The 22018-nt window shown below is 40.7% G+C and overlaps 1 protein-coding gene across 1 annotated transcript in view; it reads left to right on the forward strand.

Moving 5' to 3' along the window:
- Positions 1 to 22018, forward strand: part of LOC126194658 (beclin-1-like protein) — a 44705-nt gene that overhangs the window by 13506 nt on the left and 9181 nt on the right. The window contains exons 4-6 of the mRNA XM_049932850.1: positions 7782 to 7839; positions 8292 to 8479; positions 18013 to 18286. Coding sequence (XP_049788807.1) covers positions 7782 to 7839; positions 8292 to 8479; positions 18013 to 18286 — 520 coding nt within the window. The remainder of the gene's footprint in view (positions 1 to 7781; positions 7840 to 8291; positions 8480 to 18012; positions 18287 to 22018) is intronic.

A 22018-nucleotide genomic window follows, 5' to 3' on the forward strand; every position in this document is an offset into this window, starting at 1 on the left:
AGGGCCCATCTCCTATCAGATCCTACATCTTCTTCATAATAAATACAACTGCAACATTTGATTTTCTACCAATAATAATTTGAAAAAAAAAAATCTTCATTCATAATTTAAAATAGATTCATTCCCCTTTAGAAGGTTCTGGCGTCTATAAGATTGTCTGTGATACCTGCTCTTCTTACTACGTAGGACAAACAGGACATCCCTTTACAACCAGATATAAAGAACACCTTTTAAGAAAAAATGGCACTAACCCCTAAAATTCATCTTTTGCCGACCATCTTCTAATTACAGGTCACACACCTAAATCCATTTGCGATATCAACATTTTGCACACTGAGAAGAAAGGATGTAAGTTAAACATTCTGGAAGAATTAGAGATTTTTAATCAATTTTTCGAAGTGATAGTCTCATTGTCAATGAACAGCTGCAGTTGTGTAAAAAAAAATTCAGGTCTCCTTGTGCAGTTTACCAAAATGTTTTTTTCTGACTAAGTTAACTCATAATTTTTCATTTATTAAATGGTTTATTGGCTGTATATCACTTCCTACAACCTGTGTTTTTCAACCCTTACTGTATTTTCTGTAATGATGTTTTTACGCTTCAAACTGTGCTGCTAAGCTTTGATGCAGACAAAATGTTACTTTATCTGTCACTGTTAAACAAAATATTACTTTTTACATTATGTACTGAACAATATTCAATATAATTTCATCTGTCTACACTTGAATGTTAAGTAGCCAAGTTGTACCTGCGGCTACTAGATGGCACTCTTGATGCAATGTCATGTTCATCTGCCCACACTTGTTAATGCGGGTGCCTCAGTCTGTTGCAACCTGTGGCTGTATAGGTATGAGCAGCCCATAGTGGCTCGCTTTCATGCATTTCTCTTCATATATTTTGTGACTAAAGCCCTTCTGGCCTGTTAATTATTTTATATGTGACTTGTAAGTACTGCTTCTGTCTTTTATTGTTAGTCAGTACTTACACTTTTTATATAAAAATGTCTTTTCCTATAAATTTGTAACTATGTTATAGGCCATTTTAATAATTTTAATTCTGATGAAGGCACTCTTAGAAGCGTTGAAACCTGGTCAATAAGTCTAAAAATAATTGTGGCAGAGGGCTCATTTGTTTCAATTTTACTCCTGATGACGTTTTCTCATTGCTTTGAGAGTCCAATAGCAATATTCCTATTAGAATCCAATTACCATGCTAATCTCTGTGTCCTGTGGTCAGAGCTACATGGTGGTTCAGTGGTTTCTGAACCCAAAAAAGATGATGGTCCTTGATGGAATGGCTGCTCAACAGTTCGAACTGCTGAGTAATTTACTGAACTGTGACCAATCAGTTGTTAAATCTGCAACAGCCATTGGTAATTACTGTCACTAACACATTTTAGCTCTATAAATTGACACTGATGGCGGCAGTTTCCCTTGACTCGGGAACATATGATACATCTTTGAACATAGCTGCTAAGTTTCAGTGGCCGTGTCAGAATTATATTAGAACAAATAAGCCCTCGGTCACAAATATTAAGTCAAAATTGACCAGGTTTCGACGCTACTATGAGTGTCGTCTTCAGAATTAGACTAACTGTTCTAAAACATATTAGGTATATAATACATTAATAAAATTACAGTTTGTACTGACTGGAAAAAGATGCAGTACTTACAAGTCACATATTAAAAAAGATCTAAGCTGGAAAGGCGACGCCATGAATAGTTGTAAGAAAGATGGCGAGCCGCTAAGGGCTGCTCGTACTTTAGTGAACAAGGGTTGCAACCCTGTAGGGTTTGACCTCCATGCTTCTAAATTTTCCTGAAAAGTCAGCCAATTGGGGAAGGGTGCCTCACATGGTGCATTATGTCCGTCATGCTTTGAGATCCTTAGCCCACTTTCTCGTCGAGGCTTTGCAGTCCCATTCATCCTCCATCTCTTGGGCGAGGACACCTTCCTGGGTGCGCTTTCCTCCACCCACTATGCAGCGTCGTTTTCTGCGCTGACAATGACCGTGGAATTCCTTGCACCTCATATCCAGCATGGTAGCCAGTCCGTTGTGTGGTGGGGCCACCATGTACCCTGTTTGGTTGTAGCCCCCCGACTACACAGGGATCACTCTTCTGATACCTGTGCCGCTAACTCCCCACGTATGCCAAGAAGTAGATGCCCATCACCCTGGGGCATCGGGACTCCTAGCAATGGCCATCCTGCTAGGTGGCCTTTGCTGTGGCTGGGTGGTGCCCGTGGGGTGCGCCCCTGGTTGGAATGGGTGGCATCAGGGCGGATGACATGCCATGAAGCATAGTACATCATACCTTGCTGGTGGTCTGCTGCCAGCAGTCTCTAAGTGGGCAAAGTGTAACTTCAGTGCTAAGAAAGATAACCCCAAATCGTTCCCCTCCCTGGCCACACCATGGGAGGAACGCCAGGCTAAGAATGGCAGTGAAGCTTATTTGCCCCGGTACCTCATATGTACGAAAGTTGAGGGGGAAGCTTTGATGTCCATGAAGCCTCAGTTTTTTGTGGACTATTTGGGGAGGTGGAGAGCTTGTCGAAAATGCGCTCTATGTCAGTCTTGATAAAAACAGCATCCTCTGCCCAGTCACGGGCATAACTCGCTTGTGACAAGTTGGGGGATGTTTCTGTTACCATCTTAAATATGGTCCAGGGTATTATATTCCACAGGGACCTTATTTTGCACTCTCACGATGAGCTGCATGTGAATTTAGAGCGGCAAGGTGTTAATTTCGTCCAGCACGTCCATCGGAGTCCGAGGGTTAATCAGGTTGCCACCAGTGCCTTCATCTTGGCCTTCGAGGGTGACACATTGTCCAAGAAGGTCAAGGTGATGGTCTACTGCTGTCAAGCCACATATACCTCCCCCGATGCGGTGCTTTAAGTGCTGGAAGTTTGGCCATATGTCTTCCTGCTGTACTTCCAGTGTCACATGTAGAGATTGTGGACGTCCATCACATCCCAATACTCCTTGTGCTCCGCCTCCCATCTGTGTCAGCTGCAGAGAGCATCATTCACCTTGCTCGCCAGACTGTAGGATTTTACATGAAGAGAGTAAAATCATGGAATGTAAGACCCTGGACCGACCGACCTACACTGACGCTAAGAGGAAATTTGAGCACCTACATCCTGTGGTTATGACCACCTCTTACACCGCCGCTATGAGAACAGCTGTCGTCCCATCATTTCCTCACATTCCTGTCGCCTCTCAGAACCAGAAGACTACACCTGCCCACTTGACAGTGAAGTGCACTTTCCTCTCTGTTGCTCCCACACCACCTACTTCAGGAGCAACACACACCCCCTCTCCTCCCCAACCATTGGGGATATCAGTCCCTACTTCTGAGATGAAGAAGCATAAGTCTTCTTCGGCTCCTCTCACTAGGAAGGGGTCCCTTGGGTCACTCCCTTCCCAGGTTTCTGCTAGTGGGAAAGATGACACCCCTCAGTGGCTGAAGAGCCCAAAAGCAGCTGGTTGTAGGGATTCACGCTCGTCATCAGTGTTGGAGACTGAATCAGTGAAGTCCTCCCAGCCAGGGAAACCAAAGGAGCAGTGAGTGAAATCCAACAAGAACGTCCCCAAGACCAAGGGAATTGCGGTGGCACCTGTAGTAACCACAACCAACTGCGAGAACGACTTGGGCTGCGAATCGGAGCCGGCAGGCAGGGAAGCCGCCGGCGGTGGAGCACGCACCACCGGGTAAACACAAGGATGAGTCGGATGACAGACCAATGACAACCGACAACAACCGACTATGACCGACACAACAAGGAAGAGGTAAACAACGGAGGCTTGTAGAAACCACAACACCAAACACCAACAGTAAATCCACTTGGAACCAGAGCCAGGCAAAAGTCAACAATGAGCAATGACAAGAATGCAGTATCGCCGAGATAGAAACTCAATCCAGAGCGAGTACCATACTGACTGGACTAGGGCAGAGTGGGTCCCTATATACGAAACCGGAGGGAGCGACTATTGGCTGCTGTCTGCACGTGGCATAGCGGTGGCGCCCTCGCTGCGCGAGAGCCGCTGCGCAAAATAGCCGCCGTGGATGCGGAGCTCTCTATGGGCTGACCATGTCCATTTGTTCTGGAGCGTGTTCGACTTCTGCGGCGTGAGGTACTAGAGCACACACACCACTGCTACCTATAAGCTCTGCGTCTGCGGATGAGATGGAGATTCTGGCACCTGCTGAGAACCTAGATCTCACCAGACCCTCAGACACGATGGATGTAGACTGCTCAGGCAAAAAGTCGGTGGCAGCAGGTGACCTTGAGGCGTAAACTGCCTCATTGAATGTTCCATACCTTCCCAGTCTCATGATAACATCATCCTCCAGTGGAATTGCGACGTTTTTCTCCACCACCTGGCTGAGCTACAGCAACTTTTACACTTTACACCTGCTTTCTGCATTGCCCTCCAGGAAACCTGGTTCCCAGAAATGCGGGCCCGTACCCTCTGCGGCTATTACAGGGACCGTAGTGACTATAATAGAGTGTCAGGTGGAGTTTGGTTTATGTCCTAAACTCAGTCTGCTTATCAAACCACGGAAGCAGGAGTGTTGGGAGAGATACGTCTCGACTATTGGGTGCCATATGTCACCTTCCCAAGTCTGGACAGAGATCAAACATGTTTTTGGGTACCAGACCCCAACAGGTGTTCCTGGTGTTAACATAAATGGCGTGTTGTCTACTGACGCAAATGCAATTGCCGAGCACTTTGCTGAGCACTATGCTCACACCTTTGCTTCAGAGAATTACCCCCCGGCCTTTTGCACTCTCAAATGGTGGCTGGAAAGGAAAGTCCTCTCATTCACTACACGCCTCTGTGAATCCTATAATGCCCCATTTACGGAGTGGGAGCTCCTGAGTGTCCTTGCACTGGGCCATATCAGATCCACAGTCAGATGATATAACATCTCTCATCTGACTACAAGCGACATCTCGTCATCTTCAACCAGATCTGGTGCCATGGCATCATTCCATCTCAATGGCGGGAAAGCGCCATTATTCCGGTGCTCAAACCCGGTAAAAACCCGCTTGATGAGCATAGCTATCAGTGCATCAGCTTCACCAACATTCTTTGTAAGCTGCTGGAACGTATGGTGTGTCGGCAGTTGGGTTGGGTCCTGGAGCCACGTCTTACTGGCTCGATGCCATGGCAGCTTCCGCCAGGGTCGCTCTACCACCAATAATTTTGTGTCCCTCGAGTCTGCCATCCGAACAGCCTTTTCCAGGCACCAGCACCTGGTTGCCGTCTTTTTTTCTTATTTACAAAGATCGTATGACATGACCTGGCGACATGATATCCTTTATAAGAGTGGGGTCTCCGAGGCCCGCTTCCGATTTTATCCAAAATTTCCTGTCACTTCGTACTTTCTGTATCCAAGTTGGTGCCTCCCACAGTCATGGGCTCTAGCTCTCGGTTTCCAGTTTTCGGCCACAAAGTCGTGTGTTATGCGCTTCTGTCATCGTCGTACCATTCATCTGGAACCAGAAATTTACCTTAATGATGATCCACTCACTATAGTGGAGACATATTGATCCTTAGGATCAGATTGACATGGCTTCCTCACCTTCGTCAGCCGAAGCGAAAGTGCTGGCAGCACCTCAATGCCCTTCGCTGGCTGAGCAACACCAACTGGGGTTCAGATCGCTCTATGCTGCTGCTGCTCTACAGAGCCCTTGTCTGGTTAATGGTTTGGTGGCACCCTCAGCATTGCGTTCACTCGACCCAGTGCACCACTGTGGCATTTGCCTAGCAACAGGAGCTTTTAGGATGAGTCCGGTACCAGCGTCCTTGTGGAGGCTGGAGTCCCTCCATTGCAGGTTAGGCATGCACAACTGTCGGCCAGTTATGTTGCACACGTTCATAGTTCTGCACATCTGAATCACAGTCTCCTTTTCCTACCAACAGCGGTTCATCTCCCACATCGGCGGCCCAAGTCTGAGCTTCCAATTGCAGTTCGTGTCCAATCCCTTCTTTCCTAGCTGGAGTCCTTGCCTTTACCACCTATACTTGAGGTCCATTCACACATGCATCCATGGTGTATACCTAGGCCACGGCTTCGCCGAGACCTTTCGCATGGCCCTAAGGACTCAGTTAACCCCGTGACTCTCCACTACAACTTTCTCTTGATTCTTGACATGTACTGAGGCCACGAAGTGGTTTACACCAACGGCTCGATGGCTGATGCTCACGTAGGCTTCGCGTATGTCCATGGAGGACATATTGAACAGCATTCCTTGCCCGCTGGCTGCAGTGTTTTCACTGCTGAGCTGGTGGCTATATCTCGTGCTCTCGAGCACATCCGTTCATGCCCTGGGGAGTCGTTTCTTCTGTGTGCTGACTCCGTGAGCAGCCTACAAGCTATCTACCAGTGTTACCCTAGTCATCCTTTGTAGTGACCATCCAGGAGTCCATCTATGACCTGGATTGGTCCAGTGGTGTTCGTCTGGATCCGAGGTCATGCCGGGATCCTAGGCAACGAACTTGCTGACAGACTGGCCAAACAGGCTACGCGGAAACCACTTATAGAGATCGGTTTCTCTGCAACTGATCTGCATTCAGTACTAGTCTGCAAGGTTTTGTAGCTTTGGGAGGCAAAATGGCATAACCTCATCATGCACAACAAACTGTGTGCCATTAAGAAGACTACAAATGTGTGGCAGTCCTCCATGCTGGCCTGCTGCAGAGGCTCAGTGGTTCTCTGCCAGCTCCGCATTGGCCATGCTTGGGTGGCGCAAAGCTACCTCCTGCGCCATGATGACCCACCTCAGTGTCCGTGCGGCACCCGGCTGACAGTGGTCCATATCGTGGTGCACTGTCCTCCTTTGGCTGCCCTGCAACAGACTCTTCAGTTACCAGACTTGTTTCTATTAATTTTAGCTGACAAAGCCTCATCGGCTAATTTAGTTTTACGTTTTATACGTGATGGTGGGTTTTATCATTCTATATAAGGTGTAGTGCGTGTCCTTTGTCCCTTTGTTTTCTCCACTCTAATCCTTTAGGGTGGATGTTTTAATGTGTCGCAGAGTGGTGGGCTTTTCCTTTTTATTCTCGTGGTCGGCCAGCCACAGTCATCTGCTCTCTTGTTTTTACCCCTTCTACGTGTTTCTCGCTTCTCTCTGTGGTTTTCTTTTTCTGTTTTATCCATAGTAGTGTTGGTTGTCCTTTTGTCAGTCTTCTGGTTCTTCCTTTCACCTGTTATTGTGCTGTCCATCTCTCCCCTCCCCCCTCCCCCCTTGTGTAATTATTTTACGGGGAACAAGAGACTGATGACCTCACAGTTTGCCCCCCCCCCCCCCCCCTTTTAAACCAACCAGCCAAATGACTCAATGAAGACATTTTGACCAGATGTAAAGCCTACTGCAATATCATTACTGTAATAGTTATTTTTTATGTTATTGCCTCCCATTACTAAATCAGATTTATTTTACTTGCATAATAATTTAAGAATATCTCCAACTTGTTTACACAATTGCGTAACAAAGTAGTTAAAGCCAAGCTTAGATGTAGAACATAATTGACATTAAATGTTAAGTTTCATTATTTCTGTTTTCCAAGGGCTGTTAAATAAAGTTCCCACTTTGATAGTTCAAGATTTTTTGATGATGTTTCCTTGGTGTATTGTGTAAGTGATTTCAAGTCATTGCCTCAACTGCTTCTTACATTTAAGCATGTTTTTCATCTAGACTTACATATTGTACTTAAGACTGTTATTACATGGCAGTAAAAATTAAAGGATTGTGTTTATTTTCAGGTTGGAGGCTGAAGATGAAGAACAGAACTTAGATGAATTGGAAAAAGAACTAGAAGCAGTGAGTCTTTCCTATTTGATTGATGAGTTCCTTTCTTTTTATTCAAATATGTTACTTAGCATGTGTTCTTGAAAGGTGTATCTGTGTTGTTTATATATGGAAACACTGTATTTGAAATTTTGTAATCTTCCTGTGTGTGTGTGTGTGTGTGTGTGTGTGTGTGTGTGTGTGTGTGTGATCTCACTTCTCTATCATCCATGAACATATTCATTCCTCAATCTGGTTACAGGAGAGTGAGTTGTGGACCTGTGCATTTGTTTCTTAATGACCATGTATGTGTAGGTTAGTACATTTTAGTAGTTCAGAGTGGTCATTTTATCATGGTATTGACTTTATGACCAAAAAGGGGAAAGGAGGGGGGGGGGTTGTAGTTGTGTACTGTGGGTTCTGTGTCTTCATTCTAACATTTTATACATTAAGATCAAAATATCCAAAAGAGAATCATTTTGCAGCTGAAAGCAGAAGAGGGGCAGTTGATGGAGAGTCTTGAAGATCTGCAAGAGCAAGAACGCAAAGTACGAGCAGCTTTGGCTGAACAAGAGCGTGAGACAGAGAGGCTTGATCGTGAAGAAGAGCGTTATTGGAGGGAGTACATAAGGCATCGTAGAGAACACCTTCTTATGGAGGACGAGTATCACAGGTAAACTATTGCCCTACACAATAAAGTAGCTGCTAGAATATTTTTAATTTAGTATGTGTTTTGAACATACTGAAGTTGTGTTGCCAGTCATAGAAGTTGGATTATTTTTAAACAGGTGAAGACTACTGCCCTCTTAAGGAGATGAAATATCTTGAAAAAGGTCATACGATATTTATTTATTTTTAAAATTTTTTTTAGTTGGAATTACAATAAAATATTGTACTCTCTGTCTCCAAATTTCTTTTGAGCCAGTAAATTGTTGCCTCCTTTTAATACAGTCAATTTTGTAGATGTTGGACTTGCCCTACTCAGTGTTTTGGATTTCAGCCAACTCTCAGTCCCTAGTATCATGTGGAATGACTGTTTTCTGTGAGAGACATGAGCTCTGGGACTTGGCTTCAAATACTGCTAAAATTCTCAGTCTGTATTTGATATTTGGTCTGTAGAATAATTGTTTCATCTAATGCTAGTATTTCTTTCTACTGAGGAATGCAGGGGGGGGGGGGGGGGGACCACGTGGGTATTCCGCACATACTTCCCCATTTCCAGTGCATAATCCACACCTAATCTTAGCAGGGTAACTTCATAAGTCTTCAATGAAACAAAGACCAAGGAATATACAGCTGGTCTTATCACAGAATTGACCTGAGGAATAGACTATCCACTTGCCTCCAGACCAGAGGGCCATGATCAGTCATAAACTTGCGTTATCTCTGAGTAATTATCAACTGGAAATTTCTATTCATGGGTGACAAAAACAGATTTGGCACACTGTGGTTTCAAATTGGTTTGTATCACTTTAGTATGAGTAAAAAAGAATTTGTTTTCAGAACAAAAGCGTTTATAGGTTGCCTATAAGTTGTTCTGTTTTTGCAGCCAGTATGCAGTAATAACACGCGTCAGTGCTTGTTACCATATAAACTTTTGCTTTGTCTCATATCTTATTGTTATACATTTCACCAATATAACTAATATCAATCACCCAGTACTTATATCAGCCAAAATTTGCACACTGTCTGTTATTCAGTTTCATGTTATACAATGCATAGACTTGCTACATACACCTCCTGTACAGTTGTGTTCACTACCAGAGGATTACAGACATATTTCAGACTTCTAGTGCTCCAAACTCCTTTTACTACGCACATTTGCAGCATCAATACTTTACAGACAGAAGACATTCATTATCTCATTTGTTGATGAATCAACTGTGGTTATACCTCACATCACATGTTACTCAGAGTAATAACTTTACTTTGTGTATAGTTGTATCTGTTTATATAAGCCTCTTCAAGTGACTTCAGATTCATAGACTCATATGGCTTGGCTGACATTAAGAATCAGTTCAAGGTGAACTGTTTCAGAATCATAACATGACACAGAAATTCTGTCCCCTTTTACTTCTCATTGCTGTCCAAGATCCTGGGCAGAGTTTTGTACTCTGATGAAAAAGTATTCAACAAGGTGCCCACAGACATAGCACAGGTACCAAGAAATCCTTCACATTCCAGAGTCCAGTAAAAGTAGATTCAAGTTACGTAGTGGTTCTGAAACTGCACACCTCAATTAGTTTTGTAAAATATAATTTACATTGTAAAATAGGGTACCATGCTTACAGTATCATTGTGGTCAGCCACTCAAGATTTAAAATATTTTCTGTAAACAGTGCTGCACAGCTACATTTTACAAGGGTGATTCAAATGAAAACTTTATTTATTATGATATAAATAATGTAATAAAGGAAAATTACAGAGATATAATCATTATTCCACTACATTTGAACTCTGTGGATACTTTATGGTTTGAAAATGTAGCCACCCATCCATCATGATTTTCTCCTCTTTATTGCTTTTGAAATGCTTGCCACCCTGCAGTTCTGGAGCTGTCCAAACACATGAAAGTTACTTAGGGTGATGTCTGGTGTGTAAGTTGTGTTCCAGACATATCCCTTATTGTTGTTATGATTGAATAAGCTGTTTGTTGGAGATGAGCACTGTCAAATTGCAACCAAACACCTGCAGTCACAAGCCCTTGTTGTTTACTCTTGACTGCAGAACAGTAGTGATTTTATAGCTGATTTGAGTATGAATTGCTGGTCACTGTTAATCCCGTTTCCATGTAATGCTCCAAAATTATTCCTTTTGCATGACAAAAGTGGGCATGACTTTTCCTGCCCGTGATTGAGTGCATAATCATTTTAGCTTTGATGAAGAGTAGTACTCCCTCATGCAAGGTCTTTTCATTTTAGGTTGATGATATAGTGCTCAGGTTTTACCTCCTGTTCAGAAATATGTTACCTTTGACGAAAATGAAAAATTCCTCATAGGCATCACAGTGATGACCTTTCAATTCAGCTATCAACTGATATGGCACACGTCTTGTGGACACTAAATTGAATCACAGCATACCGTGGACAGTATTGTGTGCTGAACCATCACAAATATCCTATATAGTGGTTATTTCATTTACAGTAATAGGCCTGTTTTCCTTCAAAAGCTCTTACACTGCATCATTGTTTTCATTCATCACTACACAGTATGCATGACCTAAGCATAGTGCATCTTCCACAGAGATTACATCTGCTTAAAACCACTTGTACACTTGCTTCAAGGACGTACACAAATCACTGCACTGTAATGCATATTACAGGTCACTACACCAGCAAGGTGCTAGCCGACGATGTGGTGGCCATCTATGCACTGACACGGCTTCCTTTTCTCTGAGCCGACAATAGGCTGCCAGCCGTTGGTCACTTATTGAAACACAAAGATAACTCTTGCCAGAGCTGTGAAATAGATTGTAAATATTTTAGGAATTTTATTGCACTTCCAAAGTTTTCATTTGAATCACATTTTTATTTAAAGAATGACATTATAAAGCTATCAAAAGAGACTGTAACGTGTATTTATGAACAGCCATATTCGATCAAGCAACCAACTTCAGGTCATCTACATATTAACAAAAAATGTGTAAGAAATAGTATATGTCGAAATAATTATGGTGAACAGTTGTATACAGCAGATACCCAGTGCCTTTACATTAGCTTGAAGGGAGGTTCCTTGCTGTCAAATAGATAATTATTAGCAGTTGCACATCTAAGTGAAATAATTAAAATTAAAATATACATGAAGACACTAAGAAATATAGCATACATATTTTTGCATATTGCAGATGCACACAAATCTAACATGAGCAACTGTCAGTTATACATGCATCCATTATCTTATACAATCTGTTGCATCTCCTTAACTTTTAAATATCGTTTCATAGTCTGCAGTTTGCTTTTCTGTTTGGTGAGGGTTTAATTTTTCTAATTTCATTAGTTTTTCTTTTATACAAAAAGGTCACCTCCATTTTAAATCACACTTTTTTTTTCTTCCCTTTGGCTTTAAAGACGACAGGGAGGGGATGAGGGGGTCAGGGTGATCATTTAGAATTAAGGAAAACACACAATTTGGGTGAAAAATTATATATTCAGTAGTGTCACCCCTTTGCATAGCCAAAATCTTCCTAATAGAAAGTGCAGGGCTCATTGATAGATTCTGTCACAGATGTAAAATTAACCTCAGAATCCAGAATGTACTTTCCACCCTGCAGTAGGTTTGCACTAAAGTGAAACAGTCCTACAGTCTTTGGCTAAGCCATGTCTCCACAATTTTGTTTCTTCCAGAAGTGCTAGTTGTGCACATTCTCCAGAAGAACTTCTGTGAAGCTTGGCAGTTGGGAGATGTATTGCCAGAAGTAAAGCTGTGAAAATGGTTCACGAGATGTGCTTGGGTTCCACAGAACATGTCAGATCCAAGTCAGGTTCCATAAGGATCGGTCACTCCTTAACGTACATAAATTGTCTTCGAATAGTCTTAAGGGGTAGTTCATAAACTATGATGTCTGTTGATGACTTCCTAATCAAAGGCCCTGACTCTGCCTTACTGGACATATCTCAGACAAGCACACCAGACAAAATATTGGTTTCCTCTTATAAAACAGCACACTGTTCACTTCAGAGCAGTATAGATCATGAGAGAGAGGAGATCTGTCATGCTGGACATGGTGGTGATCACACTATGAATGAAGTTGCGCAATTTTTTGGTGTATCAGCATGGACTGTCCAATGTGTGTACAAGGAACAGTGTACCATTGCAGCCATATAACACAGCGTAAGAACAGTGGCTGTAAAAAATATCGTAACCCAGAGGACCACAGATGAGTGCCACAAAATGAGGCCGTTATCAAAGCTAGAGGTGGTATTACACAGTTTTAGCATGATTTATCCTAAGGATGCCTAATTTTTTGTTTGGCGGCTTAGGGAAACAGGAGGTGAGTAGTTCATTTTCCAGTTAATAGCTTAATCTTAACAGACAGTAATTGTTGTTGCCTGTGAATGCAGGTACGTCTCAACCAGTTTCTGAGTGAACACAGAGAAGTGAATTGTGTGCAAGGCATATTTGCAGTTGGGCTAGTGGCTTGGTAACTCAATGGTTAAGTTCCACAGTATAGATTTGAACCCCAGCCAGTCCTAGAATTTTTATTTGTGACTTACCTTTAGCAATGTTTGTTAATGTGAAAAATTTGAAGTATCACTGTGGTTTAAAGGCCATGTTAAACTGCTGGGCTACCAGTAACTGACCTGATAAACCGGTTCAGAGTTTGGTGGCAAGGGCATAACACCTCCAATAGGACCATCCCTAGTAATCCACTGTGGTCTTCAAATCAACATTTGGATTGATGGTAGCTTTATTAAGTTACAGATGGTAATTGCTTACAGTGGCATGTCTTCAATTGGCCAAACAACACAGAAGCTGGACTGTAGCTTACTAGAAGCTTGTTGTGTTGTCAGATGAGACGTGATTTTGCATCTTTTAAAGTGATGCAGTGTCTGAAGACCACCAGAGTGAGGCGTTTAACCCACAGTGTGTGGAGGGTGCAGTTCAGGCCGGTAAGATGGTTCTGTGATTTTTGGGGGTGTTTTTTGTACTCTGAAGTTTATTTCAACGTTCTTGGTGACCTTTCTTCTACATCTTCACAATGAGTATGCTGTGGACACTCCCTTCCACAAAAGCGATGTTTGTATATTGCACACATACAATCCTGATTTGTCTAACACACAGGCACCCTATTATACCTTGACTGACCCACTACATCTTCTGATCATAATCCAGTAGAAAGTGTGTGGAACTATTTGGAACATATAATATCCTCACAATTTGGTATTTTTATATGCTCTAATTATCAGTGAGTGGCTTCAGCAGCACGTGGTATACCTGAACAAAGTCATGAACTCTCTTCTCCATCAAATTGAGACCATTATCAAAGCTATAGGTGGCATTACACAGTTTTAGCATGGTTTCTCTTAGGGATGACTAAATTTTTTGTCTCTTGTGCTTAGGTGAACAGGTGTATGAATAGTTCACAGCTAAAAGCTTTAGTCTTAAACTCACAGAGACTAATATGATGTGATTTCAAAAAAGTGAAAATGACCTTTTAGCATCAGCAGTTAGCATTAATGGCCACACAGTAAATTAAAGACCGTCCAAACTTTCCCTGGATACACTTGTATAAAAAGTTGAGATTGAGTTAAGACATTGATATACTAATCTAGAAACTCAGTTTGGCTTCTCTCTTTGTATTTGTCCATAAACAAGAGTGTAAGCTTATTTTGAATATGCTCACTCCTTATTGTCTCATGAAACTATTTTCTAAGGTAGTGCAACTATTCAGCAGAAGCCTATCCCCAATGTTATTCAGTCTGTTGGAAGCAGAGTTAAAATTCAGGGAGAAGAAATAAAAACTTTGTGGTTTGCCGACAACATTGTAGTTTTGTCACACAGTAAAGAACTTAGAAGTGCAGTTGAATGGAATGGACAGTGTCTTGAAAGGCGGATGTTAGATATGAACATTAACAAAAGGGCAAGGGATGTAGTTATGAGGGTGAGTCAAATGAAAACCGTAAATATTTTTTTAAATATTATTTGTTATGCAGTAGCGGTACAAAGCTGTATCACTTTTCAACATAATCTCCCCCACGCTCAATGCAAGTCCTTCAGCATAAATTCCTTTAGAAAAAAATTCTTTTGGTAGTCCACGCAACCACTCATGCACTGCATGGCGTACCTCTTCATCAGAACGAAACGTCTTTCCTCCCATTGTGTCTTTGAGTGGTCCAAATATATGGAAATCACTTGGGACAAGGTCTGGTTACTATGGTGGATGAGGAAGACGCTCAAAATGCAGGTCTGTGATTGTTGCAACTGTTGTATGGGCAGTGTGGGGCCTTGCATTGTCATGTTACAAAAGGACACCTGCTGACAGCAATCCACATCGCTTTGATTTGATTGCAGGCCGCAGATGATTTTTTAGGAGATCTGTGTATGATGGACTGGTGACAGTGGTCCCTCTAGGCATGTAATGCTCCAAAATGACGCCTTTTTCGTCCCAAAAGAGAGTCGACATAACCTTCCCTGCTGATGGTTCTGTTAAAAACTTCTTTGGTTTTGGTGATGAGGAATGGCGCCATTCCTTGCTCGCTCTCTTCATATCCAGTTGGTGGAAGTGAACCCAGGTTTCGTCCCCAGTAATGATTCTTGCAAGGAGACCATCACCTTCTCATACAAAGTGCCGAAGAAGTTCTTCACAAGCATCAACACATCGTTCTCTCATATCAGGAGTCAGCCGCCGTGGCACCAATCTTGCAGACACTTTGTGAAACTGGAGCACATCATGCACAATGTGGTGTGCTGACTCATTACTAATCTGTAAACATTCTGCAATTTCATTCAGTGTCACTCGGTGGTTTTTCCTTCACTATGGCTTCAACTGCTGCAATGTTCTGTGGAGTCACAACTTGTTGTATCTGACCTGGATGAGGAGCATCTTCCGCTGAAGTCACACCATTTGCATACTTCCTACTCTATTCGTAGACTTGCTACTGTGACAAACATACATCACCGTATTGAACCTTCATTCGTCGATGAATTTCAATAGGTTTCACACCTTCACTATGTAAAAACCGAATAACAGAACGCTGTTCTTCCCTGGTGCAAGTCGCAAGTGGGGTGACCATCTTTATACTGATACTGCGACGGTCTGTGTGCATCTGCACTATGCTGCCACCTACAGGCCATTCTGCACGCTGTTTGTAGCACGCTTACCAACTTACAGGATAACGGCGCGAAATTTCGATTTGTTATAAATTTAAGGTTTTCATTTGACTCACCCTCATATTAAATCAAGTGATGCTGAAAAAATTAGATTAGGAAATAAGACAATGAGAGTAGTAGATACGGTGTGTTATGTAGTTAGTAAAACAACGTATGATGACCAAAGTAGGGAGGATATAAACTGTAGAATGTCAGTGGCAAGGAAAGCGTTTTTGAAGAAGAGAAATTTGTTAACATTAAATTTAACTGTTAGGAAGTGTTTTCTGAAGGCATTTTTTTGGAGTGTAGCCTTGTACAGAAGTGAAATGTGGGCAATAAACAGTTCAGACAAGAGGAGTATAGAAGCTTGTGAAACGTGGTCCTACAGAAGAATGCTGAAGATTGGATGGATAGATTGCCTAAGCAATGAGGAGGTATTGAATATAACTCGCAAAAATAATTTTATGGTGTAACTTGATTAAAATAAAGGAGCAGTTGATAGGAAATAGTTTGTGACATTAAGGAATTGTCAGTTTTGGTACTGGAAGGCAGTGTGAGTGATAAAAATTGCAGAGGGAGACCAAGAGACGAGTACAATCAGCATGACCAGATGGGTGTGGGGTGCAGTAGTTATTCATAGATGATGAGTCTTGAACTCCATAGAGTAGCGTGGAGGCTGAAGGTAACAACAACAACAACAAGCAGAATATTGAGTATTGTGTAAAGTAGATTACTGCACATCTTACAGAAGCCTTTTTAAGAGTCTAGGAATGCTTAGCTCATTTTCCAAAATGTTTAATCTGTAATATCTCTCTCCCTCCCCCTCTCCCCCCCCCCCCCCCCTTCACCCCTCTCTCCCCTCGCCCCGTCCCTGTGTGTGTGTGTGTGTGTGTGTGTGTGTGTGTGTGTGTTTCTTTGACTTCTTCTTCTTCTAGCAAAATGAGATCCAGGTGAACTGTGATGTACGCAAGATGTAAAAATAGTCAAATAACTTAGGGGAATGCAGTCAGGTGACATTTTCAAGGGTATAATGATGTCACCTGGGCATTCCCATGAGATATTTGAACAATGTATACATCTACAGTCCATACTCTGCAAACCACTGTGAAGTGCATGGCATAGGGTACATCCCATTGTACCAGTTATTGGGGTTTCTTCCCATTCAATTCATATATGGAGTGCGCAAAGGATTGTCTGAATGCCTCTGTGTGTGCTGTAATTATTCTAATATTGTCATCACATCCTTATGTGAGCAATACAATGGGGAGTTGTAATATATTCTTGAAACTTTGTCAGTGGAACTTCTTGGAACAGTTTACGCTTGTCTTCAGGACTCTGCCCGTTCAGTTTCTTAAACATCACAGTAACACTCTCCCATGGGTTGAAAAAAACCTGTGACCATTCATACTGCCCTTCTCTCTACATGTTCAATATTCCCTGTTAAGTGCTATTTGATATGGGTCCCACACACATGAACAATGTTCTAGAATGGGTCATGCAAGTGATTTGTCAGCAGTCACCTTTGTAGACTGATTGCACTTCCTCAGTATTCCACCAATAAACTAAAGTCTATCACCTACTTTACCCACCCAGATATGTGTAAGAGTTGGCTGATTTCAACTGTGACTCATTGATATTATAGTCATAGTATTGCTGGGAGAAGCTAGAAACTCAGGGTTCATAAAAATAATGTTCATATAGATTTTTGCCTTCCTGTCTATAGTTTACAGTAGAGCTATACATCGCTGTGCAAAGGTATTAAACAAGCTGCCATCTAAAATAAGGCAACAAACAGAGAATTTTATCCATTTCAAAGGAAGATAAAAAAGATCCTTCATGATTCACTCTTTGTACTATTTGAATATCTACATTGAAAGATTAAGTGGTTCTGTTTTCTACTTAACAAGCAGTAGTGTTCATTGTAATACTGTATTACAAGTAGAAATGTACAGTAAACGTGACTCATTATTTAAATTTGTAGATAATTATTTTCCTTGAACAGTGCCATTGTAATAACTAACTATTAACCTCCTAATAGGAGATAAAAAGGAGTTGTTTAGTGTAACTGGTGGTAGCATCTTTCTTTCTAAATTACTTGTTTAAATCAATCATAAGCATGAATAGAATTAAACAGTATAGTAATAGTTTATTGCCATTACAGTATACAGACTAAATTGCTATGATTTGCCTGTCTTTTTGTCAGTGTACATCTTGACACATTGCAGATCACTGAAAATTTTCCTGGATGGGATCTATGGAACACAATGTGTGATTGAATGATGTAATGATATATGTTATACAATAATTATTGATGTACATGTTAACTAGAATTTAAACTAATAAGTGAGTTTTGGAAATGTTTGTAATTCCTAAAGTTTTCTTCTCATGTGCATATAGCCTGGAATGTCAGCGAACATATGTACAAGCACAGTTGGACAAACTGAAAAAAACAAATGTTTTCAATGCCACGTTCCATATATGGCATTCAGGGCATTTTGGTACAATAAATAATTTCCGGCTGGGGCGACTGCCAAGTGTCCCTGTTGACTGGAGTGAAATCAATGCTGCATGGGGACAAACTGCTCTTCTGCTAGCAGCTCTGGCACGCAAAATGAATCTCTCATTCAAGGAGTACAGGCTTGTACCTTATGGGAATCATTCTTATATTGAGGTATGTTTGTAACTCTTTAACTAGTCAATAGGTACATGAAAATGTAGCATCTATATTTGGTCAAATTAGAATCCATTTGTTTTCAAATTAGCATATGTTTATGTCCAAGCTAACATCTGTTTTTGACTATATTAGCCTTCCATCCCACCTGAAGTAATTGTTTCTGTTAAAGAGCAGCAGCATTTTCTCGCTAGTGAACACAGAGCTTTTCTGATTTAAAATGTTTCTCAATATTATATTTATTTCCCAACACATTTCAACAGCTACAAGATCTGCAGAACAGCACTTTTGTTCAATAATGTATCAATGGTAAAGGTTGTTGAGCTCTGTGGCTGTGGATTAAAATACTTGAATAAAATAGCAGCTAGCCACTATTCACTTAATTTTATTTATGCCAAAACTCGTTACAGGTTTTCATCCATCTTCAGTTGGCATAATACATGTATATCTTCATTAAGACATGTACAGATGGTGAATGCTGTAGAGCATCTGTGAAGCTAAAAGTGTGTGCTCTTCATATAAATGCAAAAAGAAAAAAAAAAAAAAAAAAGAACTAGAAGCTACAGCTGCAGGATTCAGAGTACAGTTGACAAAAACATTGTATGTATTACACTTATTGAAGATGGCTGAAAACTCAAAACACATCATGACACAAATAAATCTGTATAAAATGTAGCTAGTTGCCATATTTCTTCAAGTAAGCATTTTCAAAACTAGCATAGCACCTTTGGAAATCTTTTACCCACCCTTCAATTGATGTGATACTTATATGGAGTTGAGGGTACTAACAGATCAGGGGGCTGACCTGATAAATAGAAACTCTGTAAAAAGAGAAACATCATTCAGGTAGATATGTGTTCAAAAATAAGTAACTGTAAGACATCATTCTTAACGTACTAGAACATGGCTTGACTGCTACATATCCGTGGGATAAAAGCACAAAAATGGATGAGGTGCACACTGTCCTGCAGAAGGAAGAAACATCAGTCATTTGCCTAAATGAACACTCCTTTATGGAAGAGTCTATGTCAGTTTTAAATAAAGTAAAAAAACTATAGGGTAGATAAAAGCTTTTGTAAGAAAAACAGGACTTGTGGAGGCACCTGTACACTGGTTAACAACTCATTAGAATATAAAGGAAGGCAGTTTTAATTTACTGAACAAAGAACTTGTATTTGAAAGTTGCGGTGTAGAGGTTGAACAACAGAATATTATTACTACCTCCATGTATAGGTTAAAAAAAAAAAACTACTCGCCAAGTGGCGGCAGAAAACACACACACAAAAGTATTACAATTTGCAAGCTTTTGGAGCCAGTGGATCCTGCTTCTGGCAGAAGGATTGAAGGAGAAGGAAGAGGGGTGAAGGAAAAGGAGTGGTAAGGTTTAGGAAAAGGGATAGAGTTTGGAAAAGTTGCCCAGAACCCTGGGTCAGAGAAGACTTACTGGACAGGATGAAAAGGAAAGATTGGTTGATGGGGACTGCACTGGATGAGATTTGAAAATCAGTAAAATATCTAAAATAGAGATAAAAGACAAAATAATTCTAAATCCTGTTCTGATGTCAGAAAATTTTAATAAGTTCTTCATAACTATAGCAAAGTCTGATGTTGAAAGGTAGTGTACATTTATTTGGCTCAAGTCAAAACAATACTGAGAGTCTAGTAAAATAAAACTGAATGATAATTTATATTTACAGGTAAGTCACATATGTAAAAACAAAGAAAAAGAATTGAACCTTGTGGCGCCCCTTGTGAAAATTAAACAGCAAAAGATGTAGAAAAAACTACATTAAACCTACAAAATAAAAATGTGTGGGATGGGATTAAATTCCTACCAAAATCATCAAAGTAACTTGAAATATAATAGCATGCCCACTGTCCAAAATAATGAATCAATTTGAAGAAGTCTGCTTTCCAGGCTTTCTCAAATGTGCAGAAGTGAAACCACCATTTAATAAACGCTCCAAAGAGGTATGAGAAATTACTGTCAAATTTCCATTCTTCTTGTGTTTTCAAAAATATTAGAAATTTTGCAACTGAATTGCTATGACATTTCATTCACAAATTTAATGTTATCTCAAAAAGTCAGTTTGGATTCCAAAATGACACTGAATTCGTGAATAAAGCTTCACAAAATGTTGTGGGAAACTTGTTACTTACCAAAAATGTCTGACTGTGTGGATCATTCCTTATTATATAAAATGAAAGATATGGAATTATGGGTAGTGGCTTGCAGTGGTGCAAGTACTGTCTGACAGAGACAAAGCAAAGGATCGCCATTATGCAAAGTACTCATTGAAGTGGAGAAGTGTTTCATAGTTTTTCGACATAAATGTAAACTATGATTCAATTTTATTTGCTGATGACACATCAGTACCAATAGAAAATAAACATGCAGAAGAAATATCTGAAAATCTCATAAACACTTTAAAAAACCTAGATGTCTTGCTCTCCCTAAATGGTCTAAAACTAAATATTTCAAAAATCCAGCTGATGCAGTTGGAGACGACAGTCTAAAATAAGTGAAATTTAGTATGCATAGAAGTCAGGAACTAAATACAGTAGAACATGTTAAATAGTTAGGAATGCAATTGGACAGAGATCTATCATTGTCCTTACGCACGGACTATAATTACACATAGGCATAATTAAACAGCTTGGCATTTGCTATTTCATTCTTACCTAAAGTAACTGGCCCTGACAAAACAAGAATACAATAATTACTTTGAGACAGTTGTGAGATACAGTGTCGTCTTAATGGGGAAATTCTAGCAACATCACAAGAATATCAACTTTGCTGAAAAAAATTATCAGAAACATGTTCAGTGCAGAACCAAGAGAATCTTGTCAGCCATACTGTTTTCTTGTTGTGCTCACATGAAATAATTGTCTTCACAAACAATAATCTTCAACTGTTTCCTCTGAATAACTTCTACCACAGGTAGGAACAAAGAAAGTTTTATGCTTCACCACACAGACTCGGTCTTTCCACACAGAACCCATAATGTATGGGAATGAAAATATACAGAAAGCTAAGAACCCTAAATTTTGGGAATTTTGAAACTGAGTCAATGAAAAGAAAATATGTAACATTCTAACAATATTTTGAAAAGGAAAGTTGCCACCCACCATATAGTGGAGATGCTGAGTCACAGATAGGCACAACAAAAAGACTGTCACAAATAAAGCTTTCAGCCATTAAGGCCTTCATCAACAACAGGGGACACACACGCGCGCGTGCGCACACACACACACACACACACACACACACACACACACACACACACACACACACACACTTGAATTTGTTTTATATCCTAAACAAGTAGTGACTTCATAATTAAAAAATTCCGCGACAGAGTAATATCTCTTCTAGATTAGACTGCTACATATCAAACAATGGAAAATCCAGCATGGAATGTAACAATATTATGAACATTAATGTTGCCACTGACCATAAAGTAGAGATGCTGTGTCACAGATAGGCACAACAAAAAGACTGTCACAAATAAAGCTTCTGGTCATTAAGGCCTCTACCAACAACACACACACACACATGTAAATGCAACTATTCTATTGTTGGAGTCCTTAATGACCGAAAGCTTTATTTGTGACAATCTCCACTTTATGGTGAGTGGCAACTTAACTTTTCATAATATTGTTACATTCCAGCCTGGATTTTCCATTGTTTGATATGTAGCATTCTCGTGTAGAAGAGATATTACTCTGTTG

Source organism: Schistocerca nitens, chromosome 7 (assembly GCF_023898315.1).
Source record: "Schistocerca nitens isolate TAMUIC-IGC-003100 chromosome 7, iqSchNite1.1, whole genome shotgun sequence".
Lineage (NCBI taxonomy): Eukaryota > Metazoa > Arthropoda > Insecta > Orthoptera > Acrididae > Schistocerca > Schistocerca nitens.